Source organism: Pteronotus mesoamericanus, unplaced genomic scaffold (genome assembly GCF_021234165.1).
Source record: "Pteronotus mesoamericanus isolate MK-2021 breed Mesoamerican mustached bat unplaced genomic scaffold, CSHL_Meso_final contig_291, whole genome shotgun sequence".
NCBI lineage: Eukaryota > Metazoa > Chordata > Mammalia > Chiroptera > Mormoopidae > Pteronotus > Pteronotus mesoamericanus.
In genome coordinates, this window is record NW_026555124.1 from 9917737 (window position 1) to 9945129 (window position 27393).

The 27393-nt window shown below is 38.2% G+C and overlaps 1 protein-coding gene across 1 annotated transcript in view; it reads left to right on the forward strand.

Moving 5' to 3' along the window:
- Positions 1 to 27393, forward strand: part of FSHR (follicle stimulating hormone receptor) — a 161269-nt gene that overhangs the window by 62655 nt on the left and 71221 nt on the right. The window contains exon 2 of the mRNA XM_054575398.1: positions 5551 to 5622. Coding sequence (XP_054431373.1) covers positions 5551 to 5622 — 72 coding nt within the window. The remainder of the gene's footprint in view (positions 1 to 5550; positions 5623 to 27393) is intronic.

Here is a 27393-nt window from a genome sequence, read left to right on the forward strand (position 1 = left end):
TAGGCCGGCGGCGGCGGTGGGGCTGCTCAGGGCTCTCTGGGGTCCGCTCTCCGCTCCCGCTACCGATCGAACTCTCAAAAGGTTTTTATTATGAATGCGTTTGGTTTTTATCAAACATCTTTTTTATGACTTTTAAGAAAATCATGTGGCTTTCTTCTTTTAAGTACCGATATGTGGAAGGTTTTCTTAATAGAGTTTTCTGGTATCAAGCAACCCTTAAACAGTAGGACAAACACAAACTGGTGATGGTGTATTATTTGTTTACAGTCTATTGCATATGTACTGTCACCCTATTATTTCAGATTTTTCCATTTACATTAACAAGTGAGATTGGCCTAAATTGATTCATTTTTTTATTGTCCCTCTCTGGTTTTGTTACTGATGTTACACCAGACACATAAAATGCATCAGAGAGTGTTCTCTTTTGCTAGTCTCTGGAATAGTTTGTATAAGATTGAGATCGTCTACTACTTTAAAGAGGTAGAATTACTTTTTAGGCCTGGCTGGTGTGGCTCAGTGGATTGAGCACTGGCCTGCGAATCAAAGGGTCACTCACTGGTTTGATTTTCAGTCAGGGCACATGTCTGGGTTGTGGGCCAGGTCCCCAGGAGGGGGCGCCCTAGAGGCAACCACACATTGATGTTTCCCTCTTTTTCTCCCTCTTTCCCTCTCTAAAAATAAATAAATAAAATCCTTAAAAATAAAAAGAATGTACTTTTTAAATCCTATAATGCTGACCTTGTTTTATGATGGGTAGCTTTTAAACTACAAACCCAATTAGTTAATGTTTATAGTTCAATTCAATTTTTCTGTATCTTCTTAAGTCAGTTTTGGTTATATATGTATTTCTATGAAAATTATCCATATTGAGTAATTTTTCAAATCTAATGTTATAAATTATTCTTAGGTTCCTCTAACTTAAAACCTATTGTACCAGTAGTTAATTGCCAACTTTCATGTCTCTCGTTGTTTTATTGCTTTTTTTTTCTTGCTCAACATGGACAGATTTTTTAAATTCTATTAATCTTTCCAAAGAAGTGGCTGTTGATTCTGTTGGTCTTCTGTGTTATTTTTAATTAATTTCTATTCTTTATTATCTTTTCTCTCCACTTTCTTTAGGCTTCTTCTCTCAAGGCATACTTAAATTTTGCAATGTGCTTTAAGTTAATCCGTTAGACCCATTACTTTATTTCTAAAAGGAAAATTCACTAAGAATAGTTTCTTTTCCTTTCACTTTACCAATGCTACCTATTTAAAAGAAATATGCATACATGTTTTATATTAATTGAAGCTAAATTAATAAGGCCATAATGAATTAATTATCAGAAAGTTTTGGGTTAAAAACTTCCATGATAAGCAGTGTTTGCAACTTTAACAGTTTTCTTCAATAAACATTCAAACAATGTTACTTTTCTGTAATAATCATTTTAGTGCTAAATTCATAAATCAAGAGTTCTTGAAACTATTGTAATAATTTTTTCAATATTACAAGAAGTCTGCTTTACCCATGTTAGCAATAAATTTATGTAGAAACTTAACCTTACAATTGTGAAATATCACATTAGTATAGATTGAACTTAGTTTAATGTATCAAGTTGTCGAGTTTATCTGAGTGTTTATCTTCTCAAAACATTCTGTCAGTAGTTCCTCATTTACCAATGTTTCTTATTAAACTACTTTTGAGTTTGCACCTGAAGTTCTAGCCACAACTGGAATGAAGAAATACTAGCTTTATAGTTTTGCTTCCAGGATTCTGTTGTTCTCTCATTAGTTTCCTATGTTGAAAGTTTGGCACATAAATTTTCCATCTTTTTTATTTTTCTGGTGTAATAATTTAAGGCTACAAATCTTTCTATAAGTAGCAGTTTAGCTATATCCCATATGTTTTATATGTTGTATTATAATTATAATTCAATTCCAAATAATTGCTCATTATTATTGCAATTTCTTCTTTGACCCTATCATTTAAAAGGAAGTTTGTTTCATTTTGGTTTGGTTTAGGCTTTCCAGTTGGTTGTACATGTGTTGGGGTAGGGATGGGGTTAACTATCTTTTATGCTGATTTCAAAGTAATTTAATTGCATCATTGCCAAAGAAGGTGATTTGTTTGATATTAACTTGCTTTGTGACCTAGTTCTTGGCCATTATCATTTTAGTACTTCTCATTAAATTGGTAAGTTTTCTTACAATTATGAAAACTCACCTATTCAAGAAGGAACACTAGTTTCTTTGTTCACCCTTCCTTCTTGTGTTTTGTTCTTTTCCACTAACTTAAATTTTCTTCTTCTATGAAGAAATTCTTTTGCTAAAACTTTGCTGTTGTAGTGGCTAATTAAACTTGTCTAAACATGTCTTTACCTTCTCATTTGAAAATAATAATTCTTGGGTATAGTAGTTCAATTTGGCAATTATTTTCTCTAATAATTTTGATGATACTTTTACAAGTTTTTCTAATTTTTTAATTGAAGATGTCTTTTTTTTTTCCCTCTCTGTTTGCATTTAAAATGCTTTATTATGTCTCCACAGTTTTAATTAACAGATATCTGTCAGTGGATATATTTTTTGTTCCTATCCTGGGCATTGTTGAGATTCTTGAATCTGAGGATTTATGCCTGTTATAAATTATGGAAAATTTCCAGATTATTTTTACTGAAAATTGCCTGTCATCCCTTTTCTGTGCAAGGAAGAGAGAGGAGGGCCTGGGGGAGAGGGAGAGAGGGAGCACAAGCAGATGAAAAAAATGAGTCTTCGCTTTCCACCTTCCATGTTTCATCTCAAGTACCAGTTTGCCGTCAATACACAAATCCCTTGACTACAAAGTCCAGAGAAGCTGCCTCCCCCATACTTTGGCTTCAGTTTACCCTCCTTGTATTCTGGTTTGCATTCACTGGTCAGGGTTCCATCTGGTATTCAGTTGATTTACTTTTGACCCATGGGGATTTCTCATTCTTGCAAGCTCATCATCTATACATTTAAAACAATATTTATTATATGTTATATAATATTTCTAGGTCATTTTTAGTGGAAATATCTTCAAGTTATCTAGTTTATATCATTTCAGGAAATGGATGGAAATTAAGATTTTCCATCTTCAAAACAGATTTAATTACATTAAGTTTTAAGCACTTAATACAGCTACAGGCAATGAAAATTTTTAAAATGTGCCTGCTGCTAGGGTTGAGTTAAAAAGTGCTATCTAGTTGACTTGTTTTAAATAGAAGAGTCAATTACCCAAGATTCTGCTCTTCGTATATCTCATTATTTTACTTTAATATTTCAACTCCTTTAAATTGTTAGACTAAGTAGTTTAAAGAAATTTTATAATGTGATTTTACTATAGTTTGTTTTCATCATTTTTCTTTCACATGATAAGAACAAAAGAAACTTGTCTGTTAACTATAGTTATATAAGCCCAGTTAAGAAAATATGAACTAATCTGGGTTCTCTGCAGATGGACATTCTAGAAGTTGACACTCTTCCAGATCTGTTATACCAAATTGAAAACTAGGTCACTTTTCATTTAAAATTTGGAACTGTTTAAACTTTAAATTATAACTTTTCATTTAAAATGGTTTCAAAGAGACTATGCTTTTACTATGACCTGATAGTTTTGAGACCCAGGCTCAAATTCACCCCCTGCTTCCAATCTTCCTTTTATATGTTTATGTACCTTGGAATGTTTCTCATTTCAATCCTTTCATAACAGTTATAGTTATTACATCAACTGTATCACTCTACTGTTTTCCAGTGATTCCAAGGTTTCTGGTTTTGCGTTCCCAGTATGTAAACTCTTTTCAAGAACAATATGCAGGATTCTCTCTCATGATATCTTACCACAGAGCTGGTACACATAGTCAAATTCAAACAAAGTAAAAAAAAAAAAATGTTTGCTTGAATAACAACTTTATCTGAAACAGGAATTTCACTAACACCAATAAATGATAGGAGACTAAAGTAAAGAAGGTATGTAAAACTATCCAAGCGTACAGTGTTTAATTATTTAATTCCTGCTCACAGACTGCCTTGCAGAAGGAAGGACTCAAGTAGAAAGAAAACCAAATTCCTTTTAATCAATTACAAATCCAGAGAAAGCCAGAGGGAGGAAAGCCAGGGAAAGCCAGGGAAAGGAATAGTATTCCTATTGCAGAAATGTCTAAAGGATCACTTAGAATTCCACCCTCAAGCCTAGAACTCTCAAACTGTTCAACCGCCATTCATTTGGTCATTCCAGAAATGTTTTTTGAATACTGGTCATATACTAGGCACTGTCCTAGGCATTTGGTGTGTAGCAGCAGACAAATCAGGCAGTAATTCCTGCCCTCACAGAGCTTATATTCTAAATAGTTACAGGTAGGAGATAAATACATGAATGCATAAAAAGATAAATAATTAGAATGTATGACACGCATGCCAGAAGTACTATGAAGAAAAATTTAGGCAGGAAAAGGGGCCAGGGCCTGAGTTGGGGAGATTGTCATTTTAAGTAGAGTGATTATGGAAAGCATCATTGGGAAGTGACATCTGAGCAAACAGCAGGCTGAGGGAACAAGCCAAGAGGATATCTGCAAGAGGAATGTTCCAGGTAAGAAGAATTGCAAATGCATAAACCTTAGGCAAGAAAGAACATGGCATGTCCAAGAACTAGCAGGAGAGTTCCAGGACAAGATGAGCAAAGAGCAGAGTTGTCAAAATTGAAGCTAGAGCATCTATGGAAAGGGAAAGCATGAAGATCCCGAAGGGCCACATAGACTATTGTATACAATTTGGGTTTTTCCCTGAGTTGAGAAGCCATTGGAAGGAATTTTGAGATAAACGTGAGACACATATTTCAAACAGAAGAAAATGGCAAAATCTGAAGGCAGCTGAGGTTAAGAGAAGACTGGGTTTTTTTAGATGAGAGAAATCCCAGCATGTTTGCATACTGATGGACAAGATCCAGTAGAGAACTAAAACTTATGCAAGAAAGGGACGAATGCTGTAGTGGCTACCCTGACTAGAAGAGAGGGGAAAAAATCTGATGTGGATTGGAGGAGCTGTCAGTCAGGCCCAGGGTCCTGATCACGAGGGAAACAGGAGGAAAGTTGGGGTATACAAGCACAGGTACAGATGGATGGATGGTTGGGAGCATAAGGACGTTCTCCTTCTATTGGGTTCATTGTCCCTTTGAAAGGTCAGCGTGAATGACAATAAGGGAACAGGTATTCGGGCTTGGAGTAGAGAAAGAACTTCACACAGGGCTATAGTAAGCAATATAAAGTAGTAGTGACAAGTAAGGTGCATATCTGGGCTCTGCCATGAGCTGTGTGACCCTGAGTAACTTTTTTAACTTCCCTTCACCTCAGTTTCTTTTTATGCAAAATGGGGATAACAGTAGTGCCAATATGACTGCTTTGTGGTGAGGGTAAAGAGAAATCATGTAAAAGCAATTGCGACCACTAAATGGCAAGCACTTGCTCTGTATTTGCTGTTAGCTGAAATAATACATTCGGCTCTCAATTACTCATCAAGGAATGGATAAGCTGTGATATTTTATGTCCTCTCTCTTTTCAGGCGGTTTGTCCTCACCAAGCTTCGAGTCATCCCAAAGGGAGCATTCCCAGGATTTGGGGACCTGGAGAAAATGTATGTACCTGTCAGTGCTATGTGTGAACGCCTCGATCCGGCTGTGGGCAGCAGCCTCAGATCACAGCCGCTGTGATGCCCTGTGCTTAGAAGCCAGAAAACTCTTCACACTTCCCCCCATTTTATTTCCACATCATAGCTCCTAAACAGTAATGTGGAATCGTTCAGAGTGTGGCATTGAAAAGAGCATAAGCAATCCAAGAATCCTCACTTTTTTCTTTCATAAGGCATTGCTCCCAAAGTACCGATGAGTGGAATTTTTACAAACAAAAGCCTGTTTTCTCTGCTGACATCCATTCTTTTTCAGGGAGACTTTCTATCATTTCTGACTAATTTGGAATTGACATCAGGGCCTAACATTTATGCTCTAGGGCTTCTCTAGACTTCCTTTTCCCGAGCCATGCAACAAGTCGTAATTGATACATAAACATTTAGGTTTGGAAAATTTTAAGAGCACTGAGGGAGATTTCCTTTGAAAAGAGAAAACTCCATTGTTAATGCACACATTCACTTCTTATTGGGCTAGTTTAATATGGGGACTTTTCCCAGATAGGATTTTCTCAAAATGGGGAACAGCAGTAAAAAGCAGAACAAATTCTCCCATTTTCCCTTTGGCTCGAGATTCCATCTCTCAGGAAGAAAATGTGTTCTTCACCACAGTGGTAGCCGGAATTCAGGACTTCAATGCCGATAAATACTGCAACAGATAGACAGATTACACAGAAGAGAATGAAAGCCACCCCCCAGGTTACATGCATTTCTCCTTCTTGAAGCTATTCAATTTTTCCTCTTGGTCTTTTCATCCCCCCAACCCTCTGTCCTTTAAGAAGATTATTTACTGAGCTCTGAGAAAGCAAGAAAGAAACCCATTAATGAAAGAAACACAGAGCGAGGAGTTATGATTCAACCACCTGCTTAGAGCAGGCTGGTCAGAATCCTGCGACTGAGCCTTAATTTTAACATAAACTTACTGTGTAACCTCAATTAAATCACTGTATCCTTCAGGGCCTTGATTTCCTCAGCTGCATATTAAAGGAGAAGATTTAAAGGAGATGGTTTATGAGATCTCTGATTTCTAAGTGCAAACATCCTCCAGTCAGATGAGAGCCCAGTTTAAGACCTGCAGTCTTCAGGGTTTACCTTCTTGAAAACATTCAACACTTCCAGGAATTGAGAGATGGGGGCAGTCATCTGCAAAAAGCTCACCAAAGTGAACAGGAAAGCAACAGACTTGGAGAACATTTGGCTATAGGTACATTCCTGATAGATTGGCTATTGCCCTGCCCGAAATTAACACAGACCAGATGAATATTAGATATGCCTAATCCAGCAAACAACCCTATAATTTCATCAAAATCATTTTAAAAACAGAAATATCAGACAGCACAAATAATCCACCTTCATCGAATTCAATCCAGCAATGTGACTGACCCCTAACTGGGTGTTCAGCATCAGACAAGACCTGTCTGGGATGATCTCAATGGTTAGGCTGAGCTGACACAACAGTAATTTCAGAGACAGGGCAGCTGGCTCAGAAACTCCTCACTTCCTCGGACACAGCTTGTCCATCTCTACCTCATGTCTTTATTAATCAGCCTGCACTGAAACAGGGAGATGCCAAAAATAAAATTAAAGTGATCTTATTTTTTTTCTAGCACTTTTTATGTCCTAAGGCTTCAAAAAACATTCCCCAGTAGAGGGCCTGGCCCGGAATTGAACTCTGAACAGGCTGTTTGTCCCCTTCAGGCTCCAGGCTCACCTTCACTCATTGTGTCACTTTCTACGTGAGTTCTCATCTCCTTGACAGATCTATCCCCAGCATTTTGTTCTTCCTTTACTTTTTAACTGGTTTCCTGAACTTAATAAATATCGGCTTCCTCTCCAATACTTACCTTTCCACAAATCATGTATCCCTTTTATTCATTTTTGACTTGTGGCCAAGATCCCCCTATCTTAATTAAAAAGAGGGCGGGGGGCTTCCTCTGTAAGCCCTGCCTTCCTTCCCTGCTACCTTCCTCCCTCCTCCCATCACTACCACTCTTTTGGAAGAGCAGCCTATATTCACTGCCTCCCTCTCCTTTTCTTTCAATCACTCCTTAAGCTGACCACTTGCTATGTGTCCACTGATTGTCTGACCCCATTACTCTATTAAGGTTCCCAAAAATACCATAACTGCCAGATCTAATGACTTCTACTTTGTCTTCTTAGCGCTTAACTTGCATGCAGCTTTAGATTTTACTGGCCATTCAAGCCATTCTTGCTCTTTTCCCCTTTAACTTCAGTGACATCATACCCTCTGCCTGCCCTCTTACCCTCCCAGACCACTCCATAACCACCTCTCCATCCTTCTTGTTCCTCAAAAGTTCAAATATTCCAGGGTTCCATTTTTGGCCATTTTTCTTCTTTACAGTCACACCCCTAAATCATTACTCATCAAAAAATGTCACACTATCATGGCTCCTTAGCCTTCTTTAACTTCCACCTCCCTTCTGAGTCCGAAATTCTTGTTTTGAAGTGGAGAGCCTCGGAAACATCTACACCTAAGTAAACTGCAAGTGCTTCCAATTCAATAGGTGCACATTACCTCATCAGCATCATTCTTAAATTTCTCATCTTCCCACATTGCTCAGTGAATAACATCTGCCCAGATTCCCAAGCAAGAAAAGTCAAAGTCTTCCTTGACACAGGCCTCCTCTGTTCCTTATATTCAGGTGCTCTTCCAGTCCTACTGACTCCCCCACAAAAATATTCCCAGAGTGCAGCCCCTCTCTCACTCCTGTGCTGCCAGTAGATCCAAAATCTCATCAACTTACATAGCCCACTGCATGAGGCTGCCACACCTGTCCCAGGTTCGATCTCTCCACCACTCTGCTGACAGACCTGCATGGCTCAGACTCACTTGCAGAAGAAACTGGGAGGAACCCTTATGGCTATAGATTTCAGCCTTAAACCCCTGCACAGAAATTAAAGCCCTATTGCTCCCACCATATGTACTATATCCCATGCTTTCACCAGGAAGGAAAATTTGCCATTTCCCAAGTATTATCATTACTAGGCATCATATTACTTACCTAGAATGTGATGGCTATTTCTTTGGACAATTCCTGGTACATAGAGGGACCAAAAAATAGTAGCAGGTAAATGAATGAATGAAAGAATGAATAAATGAATGAACAAATAAACAAAATACACTTTCACACTGGTCTTATGTAGACGTTGTTCTGCATAAAATTCCACTTAAAATTGAAACAGAAACCCTGCTTGGCCTCCTGACTACAGATCAAATGTTTACTCCTTTGTACAGTCTTTCCAGAACTCTCCAGTGCTTCCAAACCATCATCTCTTGTTCAGAGTATTAATAGAGTATTTATCAAATTGTATTCAGAATTTACAAGTTTTTCCAGATCCCTTGATTTTTCTTTAAGGGAAAGGTCAGAGTGTAACTTAACTTCGTATTACAGTACAACACCGAGTCCTATTGCTTTCATCTCCTTGCTATTCCTCTAATCTGTCTACTTATCTCTTTCCCCAGCTTCCACCAGCACACTCTCCCCTCACCCAATCCATTCCCTACACAGCAGTCACATTCTCTTAATTCATATGTAATCGTGTCACCTTCCACACCCATCCATCTCTCCTTCTTCCTCCCTCTTTTACACACATATGCACATGCCCACAAGAGCACACACACTTTCTCCATGTCTTACCACTGCTCTTAACATAAAAAAGACACTGGACCTCTAACATTCTCTCCTTTGTTCTACTAGCTCCTTTTTAGTTCATAAAATGTACTAGGTTACGCTACCAACCATGGGCCTTGCTTGGCACACACTGTTCCTTCTGACTAGAGCATCCTTTCCACCCTACCCTTTTAATATAGTTGGCTCCTCCCACCTTTCAGATTCCCACAGCAATGTCACTTGCCCAGGAAAGCCCTCTCTGACCCCCCCAATTAGGGGAAAACCATGCTGTATACACTTCCATTGCACCATTAGCCTCTGTGTGTTGACTATCATTTTAGCAATTTTACACTTATTTAGGTGATAATTTAATTACTTTCTAACTCTCCTATTGGACTCCATGAGCACAAGGATATTTTTGCTTTTACTTGGTATTAGATCCATGGTGCCTCAACACAGATTAAATACAATAAATAACTGATAAATGCATGAATAAGAAATGAATGAATAAACAAATATAATTAGTTGGACAGACAAGATATCCAGATATAAAAAGAAAATACTTAATAATATGAATAATAATGTTAAATAATGTAGAAGTTTAGAGGCATATGACATTAACTGAGAATCTACTATGATCTAGACATTGACATAGTTATAATTTAAAATATAACCCAGGGCAAAATGTACAAGGTAATCTATGCAAAACAAGGCATACAAACATTGCATTTGTTAGGATTCTTTCTGTTGTAAGAGACAAAAGAAAGTAAACCTCAAATAGGTTTAAGAAAAAAAAAGGAATTTAGCAGCTCATTGAACTTGATGGTCAGAGAGAAAGAATGGCTTCAGAAACATCTCTATTCAGGTTCAGTGTCCTTAGGACTTGGACTCTTTTCCTCTCTTAGGTCTCGCTCCTGTTAAGTTAGTTTCAGCCTCATCCCTCGTGGCAAGATAGGTAGCCCCTGGCCTCCCTGCTCATCTTGGGTTCTATTCAAAAGGAGAGCTGAGCTTTTTCTTGCTCCATCCTATAAAGTTTTTAGATTGGATGACTTGCTTAGGTCACATGACCATCCCTGGACCAACCACTGCAGCTAAGGGAGTGTGATACTCAGAGTGGCTATGGCCTGAGCAAACGGGCCCCATTCTTACAGTTGAAAGCACCTACCCCAACCACACAGTGTTGGAGTGGGGGATGGAGATTCACAAACAACAACTGAGATCATTGCTGGAAAAAAGTGGAGGCTAGATGTCAGTAATTGGACAAACAACTAATGTCTAAAAAGAAAATTAGTCCTGTTTTCATCTAGAACAGAAAGGTCTCTATGGGCAGGATGATTGGGGATTTGATGAATATGATTTTTCCCTCTTCTTCCTGTTAGAATGATTGAAAGAAGACAATAACTCTGTCCCAACCCACACTGATGATTCTTATTTTTTTATTAACCCAACTTAACCTCACTTCCTTCTGATAAAATTCAAAAGGGAAAGAAAGTCTTTTCTGTAGAACTAGAGCTGGACTCTCTACATTGGAAATGAAATGATCACTGTTCACACCTTAGCTTTAATCAGCATCACTATCTCAAACCTTCGTACTCTTCACTGCTTTGGGACTGGCTGGGGGAAAAGGAAATCATCAAACTCTGCAATGTGAAGTGGCTTTGCAAAGTGCACCGTAAACTGTTTACATTGTCTTTAATTACTTCGGAGCCATATGTCAGCTTAGTATAAAGTGTGAAGATTACACTGAATAGGGTGGGGAGACTAGGTGACAATGTGGAGATTTATGGTAACCAGAAAAATTATGTATGGAAATGAGTGCAATTTAAAAACACATCCACCGTGGTATTATAACACTGGAGGGGGAAGAAAAGCCAGTGTATAACAAAATATCTTTGAAAATAAGAACGTGATGAATATGTAAATGAGACCAATCAACATCAGCTGAGATACGGTATATGCAGATGAGACTGCAATGAGCCAAAATGTGAAATAGCTCCCAAACCATAAATATGAACCATATAAAATTCATTTGAAATATTCATGATAACATAAGGACAAAAAATATAATCAAGTGATTTACTTGCATATAAAAATGAGAAAATTTGTCTGACACTCCAGCCTCTACCCCCACATCACAGGGGAAAGAAAAGTTAACAGAGGGACTTGTAAAGGAAGATTTATTGAATGAGAACTGCTGCAAGCACACTAAAAAGTTGAGGATCCTCCGAAATCTCAGTTCTGCAGCCTCGTTCAACACAGATAAGAGGAAAAGAAATAAATCAGGTAACTAAAACCATACCGGTGACAGTGCTAGAAAATTTGGGTTCCAATCCATCTTGCCTCCATGCGCATCTCCTTGTTAGATAATGCAGGTCCCTTTCTACTCCAGCTTTCTCTGATTCTGGGAATTAATGGGCAAACTACTGAAATAAAGCAAGAGGGAGAGGCTGAAGATTCTACAGGCTCCTAGTGGAAAAGTGGAGGCCAGGGGTGGGGCAGTCAGACCTCTGAATGGGAAGAGCAGACCTGAGTCCCTGGGCATCAAGAGAAGAGCACGGTTCCATGGTTCTCATCTCAGGTTGCACTTTAGAATCCCCTAGGGAGCTTTTAAAATAATCCACAGGTCTATCTTTTCCAGGGATTTTTAAGTTCCATTTGTCTAGGGTGGGGCTAAGCATTGATCATGTTTTAATTCTCCCTTGGTGATCCTTACATATACGCACAGTTGAAAGCTACTGAAATGGATGATATTTAAGTCTGGATCCAATTCACAGAATGAACATTCATGAACATGGCTGGAGAATAAAAAAAAGGGAGGGTGGTAGGGGATAAGGTCGGAGAAGAAGCTGGGGTGAGGCCGTAGAGCGCACGGCCAGGAGGCAAGTTTGAGTGTGATAGGTAATGATGTAAATTAAATGGGTTATTTTGAACAACCATGTGAATGATCTGATTTGCATTTTTTTTAAAGATCACTCACACAGATTTTCATTTGATAATACTTCGTTAATAATTTATATGTATATACTCGTGGAGATATTAGTATTATTATTTTTACTATACTAGTACTACATTATTTTTCTTAAAATTGAGTTGTTTGGTTTTATACTGGTGCTATACAATGAGTTGGGGAGTGCTTTCTCACCCTATGTATTCTGAAAGAGTTTGTTATTGCCAATTCAATAAAGGGAAGAAGAGGAGTTGCTTTCCCCTCCCCACCGACCCCGCCCGCGCCCCCCTCACCAAATGGTGCTACATCAACTAGGTAATATAAGGGGAAAAAACCTCAACCCTTACCTCATGTCATACATAAAATTTAACTCTAAATGGATCAGAGTATTAAATATAAAAGCTAAAACTAGAATTCCTAGAGGAAAAGATAAAAGAAAATCTTCACAACCTTGAGATAGACAAAAACTTATTAAATAGGACATCAAAAGCATAGAATAAATTTTAATTTTGACCTTATCAAAATAAACTTCTGCTCTTCAAAGACAATGTCAAGAAAATGAAAAGCCAAACCACAGACCAGAAGAAAATATTTGCAATACATGTATCTAAAAAAGGATTTGTATCAAGTATATAAAAATAATTCCTAAAAATAAGAAAATCAATAATAAACATTCAAAGTGAGAAAAAGTTCTGAACAGATACTTCGCACACAAAAAAAGATATGCAAATGGACAATAAGCTCAAGAAAAGTGCTCAATATCAATAGTCATTAGGTAAATGCAATTTAAAACTTTAAATAAATTACATGCCCTCTAGCATTGCTAAACTTAAAGACTGACAATACTAAATACTGATGAGGCTGTAGAGCAACTGGAACTCACATGCATCTGGTGAGAATGTAAAGTGGTATAACCACTTTGGAAAACAGTTTGACAATTTCTTGTAAAGTATTCACCCAAGAGAAATAAAAACATATGTGCACATAAAGACTTACTAAAGAAATCTTCATAACAGACTTATTTGTAACAGCTGAAAGCAACCCAAATAATCATCACCAGGTCACAGGGTAAATAAATTGTGTTCTAGCCATATGACAGAATACTAGTCCAAAATAAAAAGGAATAAACTGCTAATACAATAACATGGATGAATCTTGAAAGCATTCCAGTAAGCGAAAAAGCCAGACACGAGAGAATATATACCATAGGATTCTATTTATGTGAAACTCTATTAAAACAAATTCACTCCAGTGACAGAAAGCAGATCACTAGCTGTTTGGGGTCAAGAGCAATTGCAGGGATTGTCTGGGAAAGGGAACAAAGGAACTTTTTAGGCTTTTAGAAAAATGTTCTATGTCCTTATAGTGGGGGTTGTTACAAAATAAATCAATTTATAAAAATGTGAACAGTTAAAATGAGTGCATATCATTATTTGTCAAATTATGCTACAATGAAGTTGATTTTTTAAAACCAACAATTGTTCAGAGCCTATTTGGGGCCTAGTGTTTTAAATACCACATCTCAGTTAATCTGCACTTTACAGATAGGGATACTAACATTCAGAAAGGACAGACAACCAGACAGCAGAGTAAGTAAAGATAAAATCTGAAGCCAAATTGTGAAGCCTTTCTGCTACACAAGGCTTTCTCTTTGTTGGCATTTACCATTTTCCAGAATTATTTTACTAAAGTAAGAGTGATCGAGGGAAGGATTAAGACTGTGAAAGCTTTCTTTGATGTCATTTATAAATATAGGATAGGATTTTTATGCCTAAACCCTTGGAACTTCCATAAACCAGAACCCAGTGTCATTTTCCACTGGGACAGCTAGGGAGGGCAGTAAACCTCTTCTTGGAGCTTTTTTGCCTCAAGTTCCAGTGTGCCAACTCATTTCTCGGTAAAGCTCCTAATGAAACTGGCTTTAGTCCAAGGGTTTGCAAACTGAGCTGCTTGTTTTAAGTTGCAAATTAACTTAGTCAGCAGTTGGGAAATGTAAGAATTTGGCCAATTAAGTTGTCATTATTGACCCAGGTCAAACAAACATGAGTTAATGTCTAGAAGTGAAAGTCCTTACTCATTTCCTGTTCTCCATAAATATTCTGAAAATAAGTATTTTTGTTGTATTTATTGCTTCACCAAAAACACAAGAAGCTGTTTTCTTGTCACATTTTGGGTTGATGTGGTTTTAGTGTTTCCATTAAGTCGCCTATTTTCAACTGTTTCTAAGTGGGTCCTTAAAATAAACTCTACAATATCTAATAGCTGCCCAGCTCAGAAGGAGAGTAACATATTGGCTCTGTATTTATATGCCTGGGTGTTGCTTGTTTGTTTTTGCTTTGATTTCTTTTTGTGTGCTGGGGTCGGGGAGGATGAGTCTGATAAGGGAAAACAGAGTTCTTGAGATCTAGAGATGTTATGGATACTCCCAACACTATATTCATTATAACTTTCCACATCTCAGTCCCTTACTCTTTATCCATAAAGATAAGGTAGGGTTTCCTTTGCTGGAAGGGATTACAAGGAAGAATACAACTGAGAGCCCCTCTGCCTTAGTTTGCTTTGGCTACTAAATTAAAATACCAGACTCGGTGGTTTAAATAACAAACATTTATATTTTAAGGTCCTGGAGACTGGAAGTCCAAGACCAGAGCACTAGCATGGCCAGGTTCTAACAAGAACCCAGCCCCTGGCTTGTAAACAACTGCCTTCTTGCTATATCTCCACAAGGCCAAGAGAGAGCTCCGGTCTCTATAACCCCTTATGGGCACCAATCCCATCACAAGAGTTCAACTATCATGACCTCATCCTATTACTTCCCAAAGTCCCCCCACCTCCAAACACCACCACATTGAGAATTAGGGCTGCAATATATAAATTCAGTCCATTGCACTCATTGTGAACAAGTGAACTTATAGTAATAAAAAAATGTATACTGTAGATGCTCAAATAGGGAAGCATAGTTATGTCCTCATTTACATGCTCCATCTCTAAGACCCTCCATTCTCTTGGCCACTTGATGTTCCAAGGCATTTATGGTCCTGGTGACCTCTGCTTAGTGCTTTTCAATCCACAGCTAAGACTTCCAGGGGGCCAAGATGACATAGGTTACTCAAACAAAGCTTTTCTGGCTTGCCAATCAAATTAAAACCTCAACTGAGATATCACCTTACACCCATCAGAATGACTACCATCAACACATCAACAAAGAACAAGTACTGGCAAGAATATGGAGACAAGGGAACTCTTGTGAACTGTTGGTGGGAATCAAGTCTGGTGCCGCCACTGTGGAAAGCAATTTGGAGTATCCTCAAAATATTAAAAATTAAACTCCTTTTTGACCCAGTGATTCCACTTCTAGAAATATGTCCTAAGGAGCCCAAACACCAATATGAAAAAATATATGCAGTCCTATATTCACAGCAGCACTATTTACAACAGCCAACATTTGAAAATAGTCTAAGATGAGTTGATAAAAAAAAATCTGTGGTACATTTACACAATGGAATACTATGCAGCAGTGAGAAAGGAAACCTCTTACATTTTGCGACAGCATGGATGGACCTGGAGAATATTATACTAAATGAATTAAGCCAATCAGTGAAAGGCAAACACCACATGATCTTACTTATATGTGGTATCTAATTAACACAAGAAACTAACAAAAAAATTGTAACAGAAGCTTAGATACATGAGACTGACAGCTGCCAGGGGATGGGGAGGTGGCGCAGTACGCAATGAAGGATGGTGATGGTATTAACCAAAGAACATTTATACACAACCCATGGGCATGGACAAGATATAGGGATTGACTGAGGGAGGGGAAAAGATGGGCTTGAGTGAAAGTGGGGAATGGAGAAAAAGTGGGGAAAAAGATAATAGCATAAACAATAAAAATAAACTAAAATAGTCTGGTCCATAATGAACTTTTTGTATGAATAAAAAGCAGATCATTTTTTTTTTCATTAAAAAATACAATCTTCCATTTTCTAATAAACAGCCAAGCAACATCACCTTTTAAGACATCTGCTTGAGCCATGCTTGCCCTTCTGATCCTTCTAGACAAGGCAAGCTGTGTCAAGATGCGCTGTTTGTTGGGGCTCACAGATATACCAGAAAATGGACTGGCCGTTTTTTCCCCCTCTCTGCCAGTAACTCAATGTTTTTGTCTACTCAGAGAAGATACAATTAAGGCAGCATAATACTCAAGTTAAAAATAGCCTCATGGCTCTGCCCTGGAGACTCTTGCTAGGTTTTGTTTGTTTTTTTTTTTTTTTTTAATAGAATGGTATTAAAATAAAAAGATGCAATCTCAAAGCAAGCTCCAATCGATGCACAAACTATTCATTTTTATTTCCTCATTTAGCCCATGCCCATCACGACCACATCCATCTGGGCTGTTTATGACTTAATAAGATGCTTTAAACAATAAAAGACTCAAATAGAATATAGACCCACTTGCCTGCCCACCCCCCAACAAATAAACTACCTGAACGTTACACTCCATAAACCTCTCCTGTGTTGCTCAGATCAACACTTGCCAGCTTGCATGGAAATCAAATGATCATAGATGTGTTTTTATAGTTCAGACCATTCAGAAATTAAACAGGCAGAGGGGAAAAGCGTAAGAGTGAGGGATAAATGACAGAGGAGCCTAAATGGATAAAGTGGAAGTTAACCACCCCAGTGGGTCTGAGATTCTGAGAGAATCTGGCACAAAGACAACCATTGTTGATGTCAAGTGCTTTATAAACATGTAATTTGCACTTGGATGTGAGCGTGCTTTGAAAAGGTAAAATGCATACAAACACAAGGTATGAATAATAATAAGAGCTCATGTGCTCTCCCCATACATGGTGTCTCAGCTCACCCACACACTGACTCCTGCCCTTGCCTTATCTCTTCTCATGTTCCTCCAAAGCACCACATGGGGGTGGGCCCACTGGAAGGGTAGTGGCAGGTAAAGTTCATGAATTTGTCATCGCTACCTCTTGAATCATTTCCCAACCATTCAGAACCCCTTCCTCAAATCAGGCCCTCAATGTTTTTTCTTTAATCTTACTCTTCATTCTTCTTTCCCGGTAAAAATAACAGCATCTGAAGGATGCATTCGCATTAAATTCCAAGGAGCTCATGAATTGGCTCCTCCAATGTGATTTGCCTTTTTTAAAAAGACACAAAGTGGGTAATGACAATTTCAAAGGACTGAACTTATAGTGGGGCTTTAGTTAATGTGGCACATTGGCTTGAGGAGATTTGCTTTAATAAGTGAAAATTCTTATCTAGATTGGACTTAGTTGTTTGGAATGAAATTTGAGGAGGGATGAAGTTCCCATAATCACACTGACATTAGTGTCTTTAAGAGTCTGCCTACTGAGGACAGGCTCCCTCACTGACTGACAGAGCAGGTGGAGAACTCAGGCTGGTGTTTTTGCTTTTTATTTTCTCTGAGTGTTAAAAATTGAGGTGCCAGTCCTCGTATAGTTGTTTAAAATGTGCCCTCTTACATCTTCCTTTATGTTGCCTTCCCTTTATATATACATAAAACTTGTCAGTCCTATCAAGTAAGACAATTAAGGTGTGACTTTATATTTGCTTTGTGGGGGAAATGATGGTGGTTTAGGACAGCACCAAGTTCCATAACAACAACAACAACAACAACAACAACAACAACAACAAATCCTACAGAGAGAAGTTACACACTAACTTCAAAAAAATGAGGCCAAATCAGAGATTGACTGTTGGAGTTTTTTAAAGGGAGCAGATTTGTAGACTTCAGTCAAATACTCAAGGCAAGTACAGGCTGATGGATGACATCAGCGAACCCATCAAATGATTTATCAGGGTCCATGGAGTAAATGATTGCGGCTTCCCTCACTCCCCGATCACTTGTAAGGGTGAGGCTTGTAGAGCTAATGAGCTTCCTCAAGCAAGGGACAACTCCTTCTCGCTAGTGTTTGTGCTGTTCTGTTTGTTGTGTTCTATTTGTAAGCAACTCCAAGAGAGACCAGCCAAACTCAGAGAAGGATAATCCATCCATCAGTCAATAATTCCACAAATTCTTCCTGAACCACAAAATATGTGTTAATTAGATGAGGGAATGATTTGTGGAAGCTTATATGCCTAGAACATTATTGCTAGATGTTCTCTGGGCAATGAAGATAAAAAATACATAGTCCTGCTCTCAAGGAGTTCCCATATTTGTGAACAACAATCACAGCTGTCATTTGTTGAGTATTTATCTTGCCAGAAACTGAGATAAGTCACTTCACATGCATTATCTTATTTAATTCTCATAACCTTATCACCCTTACTTTGCAGCAAGGGTGATAAGGTTATGAGAATTATATGGGTTATGGGTCATATGGGTCATACGGGTTATGCGATTTGCCCAATGTCACATACCTAATAAGTGATGGAACCAGGATCTGAATCTGGGCGTTCTGACTCCAAAGCTCAAACAGTAATCTTTTATTCTATAATATCTATGAATGTTAACACGTGGGTCTGGATAGTAATGATATATAGGAGGGTGATAACCTTGCTCTCTAATGGGGAGAGGTAAGACATACAGAAACACAAATTTACAAAGTTCTCGATCATTGTATTTGTAGAAGTATGAATATCTTTGCATTGGATTCCTATTTTATGATTTCAAAATGTCTCACATACCACCTATTAGCTCACTTAATCTCCCCCACTAAACCCTCAGTGGCAGCTGGAGCAAGTAGCTGTGCTCATCTCACAGGTGAGGAGATAAAGTTCAGTGAAGTTGGGTAACTGGCCTGAGACCAACTAGGAAGTCATGGAGGTGGGATGCCTCCGATGCCATATCCTATGCAATTTCTTCATATAACGCTTTGGTTTTTGCAATGCCACTACTCATTTATTAAAGAGAAATTATACCTTGAGTTTCTTACAGACCATCCAAGTCAGAAGACAAAATTAACACATATTTCTACCAAGTATATAACATTCACATTCAGGTGTTTTTGCTCAGCATTTCTTATACTTTCTACTTAGTCTTGAGCACTTATCAGTACAGGGAAAAGCAGATGTCCTGGAAGTGGATAAATATCTAATCCAAGCAGTGAAAATCCAAGTGTAAAACTAGCCTTTTCCATGCCAAAGAGAAAATGCTTCAAAAGGCCTCGTACATTATTAAAAATTGGTCCAGGCTACCTTATCAAAATATCATTTTAATAGAAATTTCATTTCTAAGTCAAGCATATTTATTGCCTGTTTTCTTTATGGTTTTGCCTGCTTCTCCCTGTCTCCCCTTGGAATTAATATTCTAGTAACATGTAGATTCAGTCAGAACTTCTTAGCCCAGACACAGGATTTCATCTTTGCAAGACAAAATTTTTCTTTCAGTTAAATGCAATGAACATTTTATGACTTCCTGCTAGGTGTCTCCTACATCATGGCATCTCAAATGTTAATTTGCACACACGTAATCTGGGAAACTAACTAATCGGGAGGGTCTGACTGAGGAAGTCTGGGCGGAGCCTAAGATTCTGCAGTGCTAACCAGCTACCAGGTGAGACCAACACTGCTGGTCCATGGTCCATAAGGAATAACAAGATCTAAAAATACTATTCCTGCATAAGGAATGATGTAGTAAAGAATCCAAGAGAAATGGCACACAGTCCCTGCTCCAGGGTAGGTGTCGATAAAATATACTTGAAACAATTAGAGAAAAAGCACAGAGCAAGTGCATAAACATGTGCTCCATTGCTATAACCAAATGATAATGGGAAAAAGTGTTCTCGTTCTCTTTCTCATTGTCAGATCGCATTTAATAGTTAAAATAGTCCTCAGTTTTTAGTATAATTAGTCACTATGAAAGTATTGTCTGAGTTCTTAAGAGTCCCTCTGTTGGTGCTCTGGAAACACAGCCAGATGTGGAAAATGCAATCCACGTGCAACTATTTCTGGGAAAATTGAACCTGAGCCCTCCTTCTTATTGCAGGAATTCTGTAACTCAGGCAAAAAGTAAGAGACTGAATATAGGCATTTATGTCCTGGCAGTGTGAGGTGGGCAGAGGTCAGAGAGAAAGTGCTGATCAAGGTAACACGTAAGGTTTTGTCCAGATTAAACACAGCTAGAGTTGTGCGTTAGGTAGGTTGGGGGAAGTGACATGGAGGAAGTGACATGGGAATGCTGGAAAGAAACAGAAAGACCTCTTTGCTTCGTCTTCCTCCAGCCAAGACCCAGAAGCTTTCTTGGGACACTCAGTGAAGCTTACAGGAAACCTAGAGCAGAATGAAAACTATTCCGACCTGCATGAGTTCCAAGGGAGGAATGACACAGAGCTAATCACTGGACTGAGCTTGCCATTTAATGCCCTTCCTCCACAAGCCATTCATCAAGTTTATAGCAGCCACAGAGTTCATTACCATGTCCCTGTTTTGCACATTCCTGAACAAGGTTATACCTCCAATTTTAAGTGTGGTGTATAAAAAGAATGAGGAAAGGTGGGAGAGTGAGAGGGTTCCTAGAGGGAAAGGTAATAAACAGAACAGGTGCTCCTCACCAACTGGAAGTGTGAATCTCCCCCACTGCTTATGACTTTGTATAATCAGAAAGAACAACACATCTCAAGCTCTCAGATTCATTCTTGTTAGAAGTTCCTTAGCTTCTTTTATCAATCTATCTGTCCATTAGTCTTTTATTCTTCCATATTAGGAGCCAAAAGAAAAGATAGAATTTGGTTCAAATCCCCAAGAAGTTTGTGATGTAGTTATAGAAACAGGAGGAATTCGTGTGAAACAGAGGACATAAACCAGAACATAAGCAACCGCTAAATGTCGCTTCCCAGACCTCAGGTTCTGAAAGCAGTTCAAAGAGGTGGGAGTTCGATCGGTGTGGAGCAGAGAAGGTTTTGTGGGGACTGTAGGATTTCCATAATCAAAGGGGCGAGGGGAAATTGTTCTGAGTGGCAGATATTAATGAAACAGAATCAAAGTCATAACAGGGATCTGAAGTCTTCTTAAAAAGGTATGCAGGCTCCCACAGCCCTTGTCCTTCGATCACATCATGCACAATGGGTTTCCACTAAGCTCTGAAAGATCAAACGGGTAGAAAGAAAAGCATCATGCAGTAGGATAGCCATCTGAATTCACCAGGATATTGACTCCTTTAATGTCCTACCCGTGATTCTATAGGCAAGATGCTAGGAGCTTGTCCATCAATATCCTGATAGTATAAAGGTGTGTATAATAGGTAGACTCAAATTACATATAAAACTGCTTAGTGTCATTGATTTGGGGGAACCATTGGAGGTCAGCTCTCTCCATGGAGATGTCCCTTAGACTGGGCTTATGCCGAACCAAAGGAAATGTAAGATTTACATACATCCACTTATCTCAGCCTAATTACACAGTGAAATCAGGGCACATGCAAAATTCATTTCAGGGCCCTAATAGCCCAAGTTTCTGTTTTCATAGATTGCATTTACTGAGTAAATAATAAACACATACCACAATCACATCCGAGTCAGGAGCACAGGCAAGAGAAGTGGCAAAACACACCTGGGATAGTTTGCTGCAACCAGAGCTCTTAGTTCCAAGTGATTTTCTCTCCTGAAGAAAGAGTAAAATCCCTCAGTGTTCCCTCAAACTTGAGCAGGGCTGAAGTCATAAAAGGAAATATTCTTCTCCCAAAGAATAACAATAGTGTTTTCCTGATCTCCAGAGAGAATCAAGTGAATGCTTTTAAAAATGCTTTGAGATCTCCTATATTCTTCTTTTTTCTATGAACTGTTGTCGATGTCAGGATAAAAAGATAAGCTACGTGTGCTCAGTGAGCTTATGGGTGACACACATCACACCTGGTCCTCTTGGCAATCCTCTATTTAAACAATGCAAACAGCAGGATTTGACTGAGCTAACTATGCCACTTCCTCAGTCCTTCCTCATTATCTCTTTCTCTTTGGTCCTAGCTGTCCGTGCTCCTGGCTCCTGCCACTGGAGTATAGGGATGACCAACCTTAGAGACACATTTGGCTCGTTAGAGCTTAATACGTCACATCTAAACCCATAAAAAGGGAAATTGCTGTTCCAACATTCACTAAGGCATGATTAAAAGCAAGACTATTCTTTGAAGGACTTCAAAAAAATACAGTAACAAACATAGGTGTGCATTCTGTGCCCATCCTAGATAGAGGAGAAAATGCTGATGGCACTAACTTTTTTAGCCCTTAATCAAGGTGAGTAGTGAACTTTGACTCCCACCTTGTCAAATTGTCCCTGCCCCTTTGAGAGACTTTGATAATCCTATTTTCCGGTTTTCTGGCCTTTGGCATTTAAAATATCCACATTCCCCCATCTGGTCTGATTCTCACTCAAAATAATTCTTAAACATAGAGGTAGATGATTACCTTTAAGCTACAGGTAAAATGCCCAGAATTAGGCCACTGGGCAAAATTTGGGAAGATAAAACATGATATGAAAGAACGTGCACTTGCCTTGCCTGGAAACAGTTCCAAAATGAATTGCTATGTAAATGGTGGGAGGATGGTGAAGGTACTTTAAAGCCGCTATCATGGCACTATTTCTCCAGTATTTTCTTCCTTTTCACTTCTTAAAAGAAAATGTCTCATAATGAGACAGGAAGGAAGCATTGTCTGAAGCTGAGTGACTATCCCCTTCCCTTCAGTCGAGAATATCAAGGGGATAATATGGAAGGGGTTTCAGGAAGGTCCTCGGGAAGGATCTCAAGGAAACTCCTCAGACCAGACTCACTGTCAATTCCAGCATATTTCATTATGATACTTCCCAGCAACCCTATTTTGGATCTTAGAAAAATCTAGAATTTTTTATTTTTAATGCTCCAGGGCCATCAATCAAAGATAACACGAAGACTGAAATAATTCTTCATGCAGCTTAGAATTCTTAATAAGAGAGATGCACATTTCTGAAAAGACGGGGCCTCAGTTCTGCCCGCCCTAATTGCTCTTTCCATTTGCTAGTATAACTTAGATTTTCTGCATGGCAGGACGAGCCCTATGACATGTCACCCTTAAAAGCTGGACTAAGCAGAAAAGGCGTGCTCACTGTAGTATGTAAACATTTTATACTAAATGAGTTCCATTTCTATCCATACTCATCACAAATGAGCACCACCAAAACGCTCAAATACATATTCACGGAGGGCCTTTCAAATGTATTGTATGAAAAAATCAGAGCTAAGCAGGAGGCACAGATCCGTTTCATTTAATTAGAGTTTGAGAGAGGCCTAAAGAAAAAGGTCTGTATCTCCTTAAGTGTTCTGTTTCTGCATGAGTATAGCTCTCTTACATTGTCAGGTAGCTTGTATTGAAAACAATTCCGAAGACCAAGCTTTTAAACCCTGAATGTTTGACTCAGGTAATATTGTCACAGGCAATGAAGGAAACCATGTAGCCCATCTCTATTCCAAATTTTGTATCAGTGTCCACTTTTCCTTTATTCAGAGGGAGAGACTATTCCCCCTATATCAATGCCAGAGGCCTGACTTAATGCCATGTTAGGAAATTCTGCATTGCTCTCAGCACATCCCAAGTGTGCTCACTTGTATTTTGATTCTCTCCTGTTTTATTTTCAAGTCTCTTTTATCATCTCTACCGAGCTCAGCTATCCAAATTTGTTTGCTACTCCTCATCTCCAAGGACTCTCCCTGCCACCCCGTTCAAGCTCCTCGCAGCCCTGTAGCCATGCTTTCCCCTTTCTTACCTTCTCATTTCTATTCATGCTATTCTTGGGCCTACAGTGTTGCCATGCCTTTCTCCATATACACATAAACATGTAGCATGTATTTATACCTTCAGCATATATTTACTGAGCACCTACTGTGTGCTGGACACTAGAGAGACGACAGTCACCACAATAGACAGAGATCCTTGTGTTTATTGAATTTAGGCTCTTAGAGCAGGAGACAGACAATAAACTTTTAGAAAAAGAAAAAGAAAAAACCTAGAGAAGAGATCAAGATGGCAGAGGAGCAAGTGGAAGCTACACTAACCTCCTCCCAGAACCAATCTGGAATAACAACTAAGTTGTAGAGAAATCATCCTGAATAACCAACTGAACACTAGCTGAAGAAAAGCCTTATGACCAAGGACAGACAGAAGAAAACACTTCACCACGATGTGATTAGTGAAGCTGAGGGAGCCACATGCCACTGTAGATCACCAATAGCTCCAAACAGGTTACACATGACCATTTGCAAACAGCATCTGAGAAGGGCCTGAACCAGTGTCTTTGCAGATCTACCTAATACATAGAAATAAATACAAAACAGCAGCCAAAATTGGAAGACAAAGAAACAGACCCCAAATGAAAGAACAAGAGAATTCACCAGAAGAACTAGATGAAATGGAGGCAAGCAATTTATCAGATAAGAGTTTAGAGTAATGACTATAAGAATATGCAACAGCATGAAAAAAGACATAGAAACCATAAAAAAGGACCAGTCAGAAATAAAGAATGCAATATCTGAACTAAATAATACATGAGAAGGAATAAAGAGTAGGCTAGAGGAAGCAGGGGATTAAATCAGCGATTTGGAAGACAAGGTAGAAAAAAAACACCAGAGCAGAGGAGAAAAAAGAAAAAAAGAATTTTTTAAAAAGTGAGGAGAGCTTAAGAGACATTTTGGACAACATGAAGCATAACAACATCTGCAGCATGGGAATACCAGAAGGAGAAGAGAGCAACCATGAGATCAAGAATCTATTTGAAGAAGTAATGACTGAAAACTTCTCTAATCTGGTGAAAGAAAAAAGACACACAGTCCAGGAAACTCAGAAAAATCCCAAACAAGTTAGATCCAAAGAGTCCTACACCAAGACACTTCATAATTAAAATGGTAAGGCCTAAGAACAAGGAGAGAATCCTAAAAGTTGCAAGAGAAAAGCAGGTAGTTACCTACAACGGATTACCAATTAGACTGTCATCTGATTTCTCAGCAGAAACATTTCAGACAAGAAGGGAGAGGTGGGAAATATTCAAGGTAATGAAAAGCAAGGACATATACCAAGGCTACTTTATCCAGCAAGGGAGAAATAAGGAGCTTCCGAGACAAGAAAAAGCTAAATGAGTTTGTTAGCGCCAAACCAATACTGGAACAAATGTTAAGGGCTTGCTTTAAGAGGAAGAAAAAGAGAAAGGAAAACAAAACAGAGGAAAATAGGCTAACAATAAAATGGCACTAAATACACATAATCAATAATCACCTTAAATGTAAACGGCTTAAATGCTCCAACCAAAAGACACAGGTAGCTGAATGGATAAGAAAATAAGACCCATATATATATATACGGCCTCCAAGAGATCCACCTCAGATTGAAATATACGCACAGAATAAAAGTAAAGGGATGGAAAAAGATATTTCATGAAAATGGAAAGGGGAAAAAAGGTGGGTTAGCAATACTTATATATGACAAAAATAGCCTTTAAAACCAAGGCTATAGAAAGAGACAAAGAAGGACACTAAATAATGATAAAGGGAATACTAAACATTTATACACCCAACATAGGACCACCTATATATGTGAAGCAAATTTTGATGGACATAAGAGGAGAGATCTACAGAAACACAGTCATAGTCAGGGATTTTAACACCCCATTGACTTCAGTGAATAGATCTACCAGAGAGAAAATCAACAGAGACAGCACCCTTAAATGACACACTAGATCAAATGGATTTAATTGGTATCTTCAGAGCATTTCACCCCAAAGCAGCAGGTTATACATACTTTTCAAGGACACATAGCAAGTTTTCTAGGATAGACCACATGTTAGTCACAAAACAAGTCTAAATAAATTTAAGAAAATTGATACAATATCAAGCATCTTCTCTGACCACAATGCTATGAAACTAGAAATCCACAAGAACTCTGAAAAACACGCAAAGACAAGGAAGCTAAATAACATGTTACTGAACAATGAATGAGTCAACAACAAGATCAATGAAGACATCAAAAGATATCTTGAAACAAATGAAAATGAGAACACAACAATCCAAAATCTGTGGGACACAGGGGAAAGCAATCTAAAAGAGAAATTCAAAGCATTACAGTCCTATCTCAAAAAAATAAGGAAAAGCTCAAGTAAACAATATAACTTTAAAGGAACTTGAAAAAGAACAACAAATAAAACTCAAAGTGAGTACAAGGAGGGAAATAATAAAGATTGGAGCAGAAATAAAGGAAATAGAGCCTAAAAAAATTATACAAAAGATCAACAAATCCAAGAGCTGGTCCTTTGAAAAGATAAACAAGATTGACAAACCTTTAATCAGATTCATCAAGAAAAAAAGAGAAAGGACCCAAATAAATAAAATCAGAAAAGAGAGAGGAGAAATAACAACTGACACCAAAGAAATACAAAGGATTGTAAGAAAATATTATGAACAACGATCTGCCAACAAACTGGACAACCTGGACAAAACGGATAAATTCCTAGAAAAACATGATCTTCCAAAAGTAAATGAGGAAGAATCAGAGAATCTGAATAGACAGATTACACCTAGTGAAATTGAAGCAGTGTTCAAAACTCTCCCCACAACAACAACAAAAAAAAAGCCTTGGATCAGATAGCTTCACAGGTGAATTTTACCAAACATTGTGAGAACTAACACCTCTCCTTCTCAAACTAGTACAAAAAATTCAAGAGGAGGGAAAAAACCCAAGCTCATTTTACAAGGCCAGCATTACCCTAATTCCAAAATCAGATAAAGACAATACAAAAAAAGAAAATTATAGACCATTATACCTGATGACCACAGACGCTAAAATCTTCAACAAAATATTAGGAAATCGAATACAGTCATGCATCAAAAACATCATACACGATGATCAAGTGGAATTTATTGCAGGAATGCAAGATTGATACAACATTCACAAATCAAAAATGATTGACCACTTAAACAAAATGAAGAACAAAAACCACATGATCATATCAATAAATGCAGAAAAAGCAATTGATAAAATCCAATACACATTAATGATTTAAAAAAAAAACTCCACAAAGTGGGAATAGAGGGAACATACCCAAACACAATAAAAGCCATATATGACAATCTCACTGCCAGTGTCATATTCAGTGTACAAAAACTACAATTGTTCCCCTTAGGATTGGGAACAAGATAGGAATGTTTGCTTT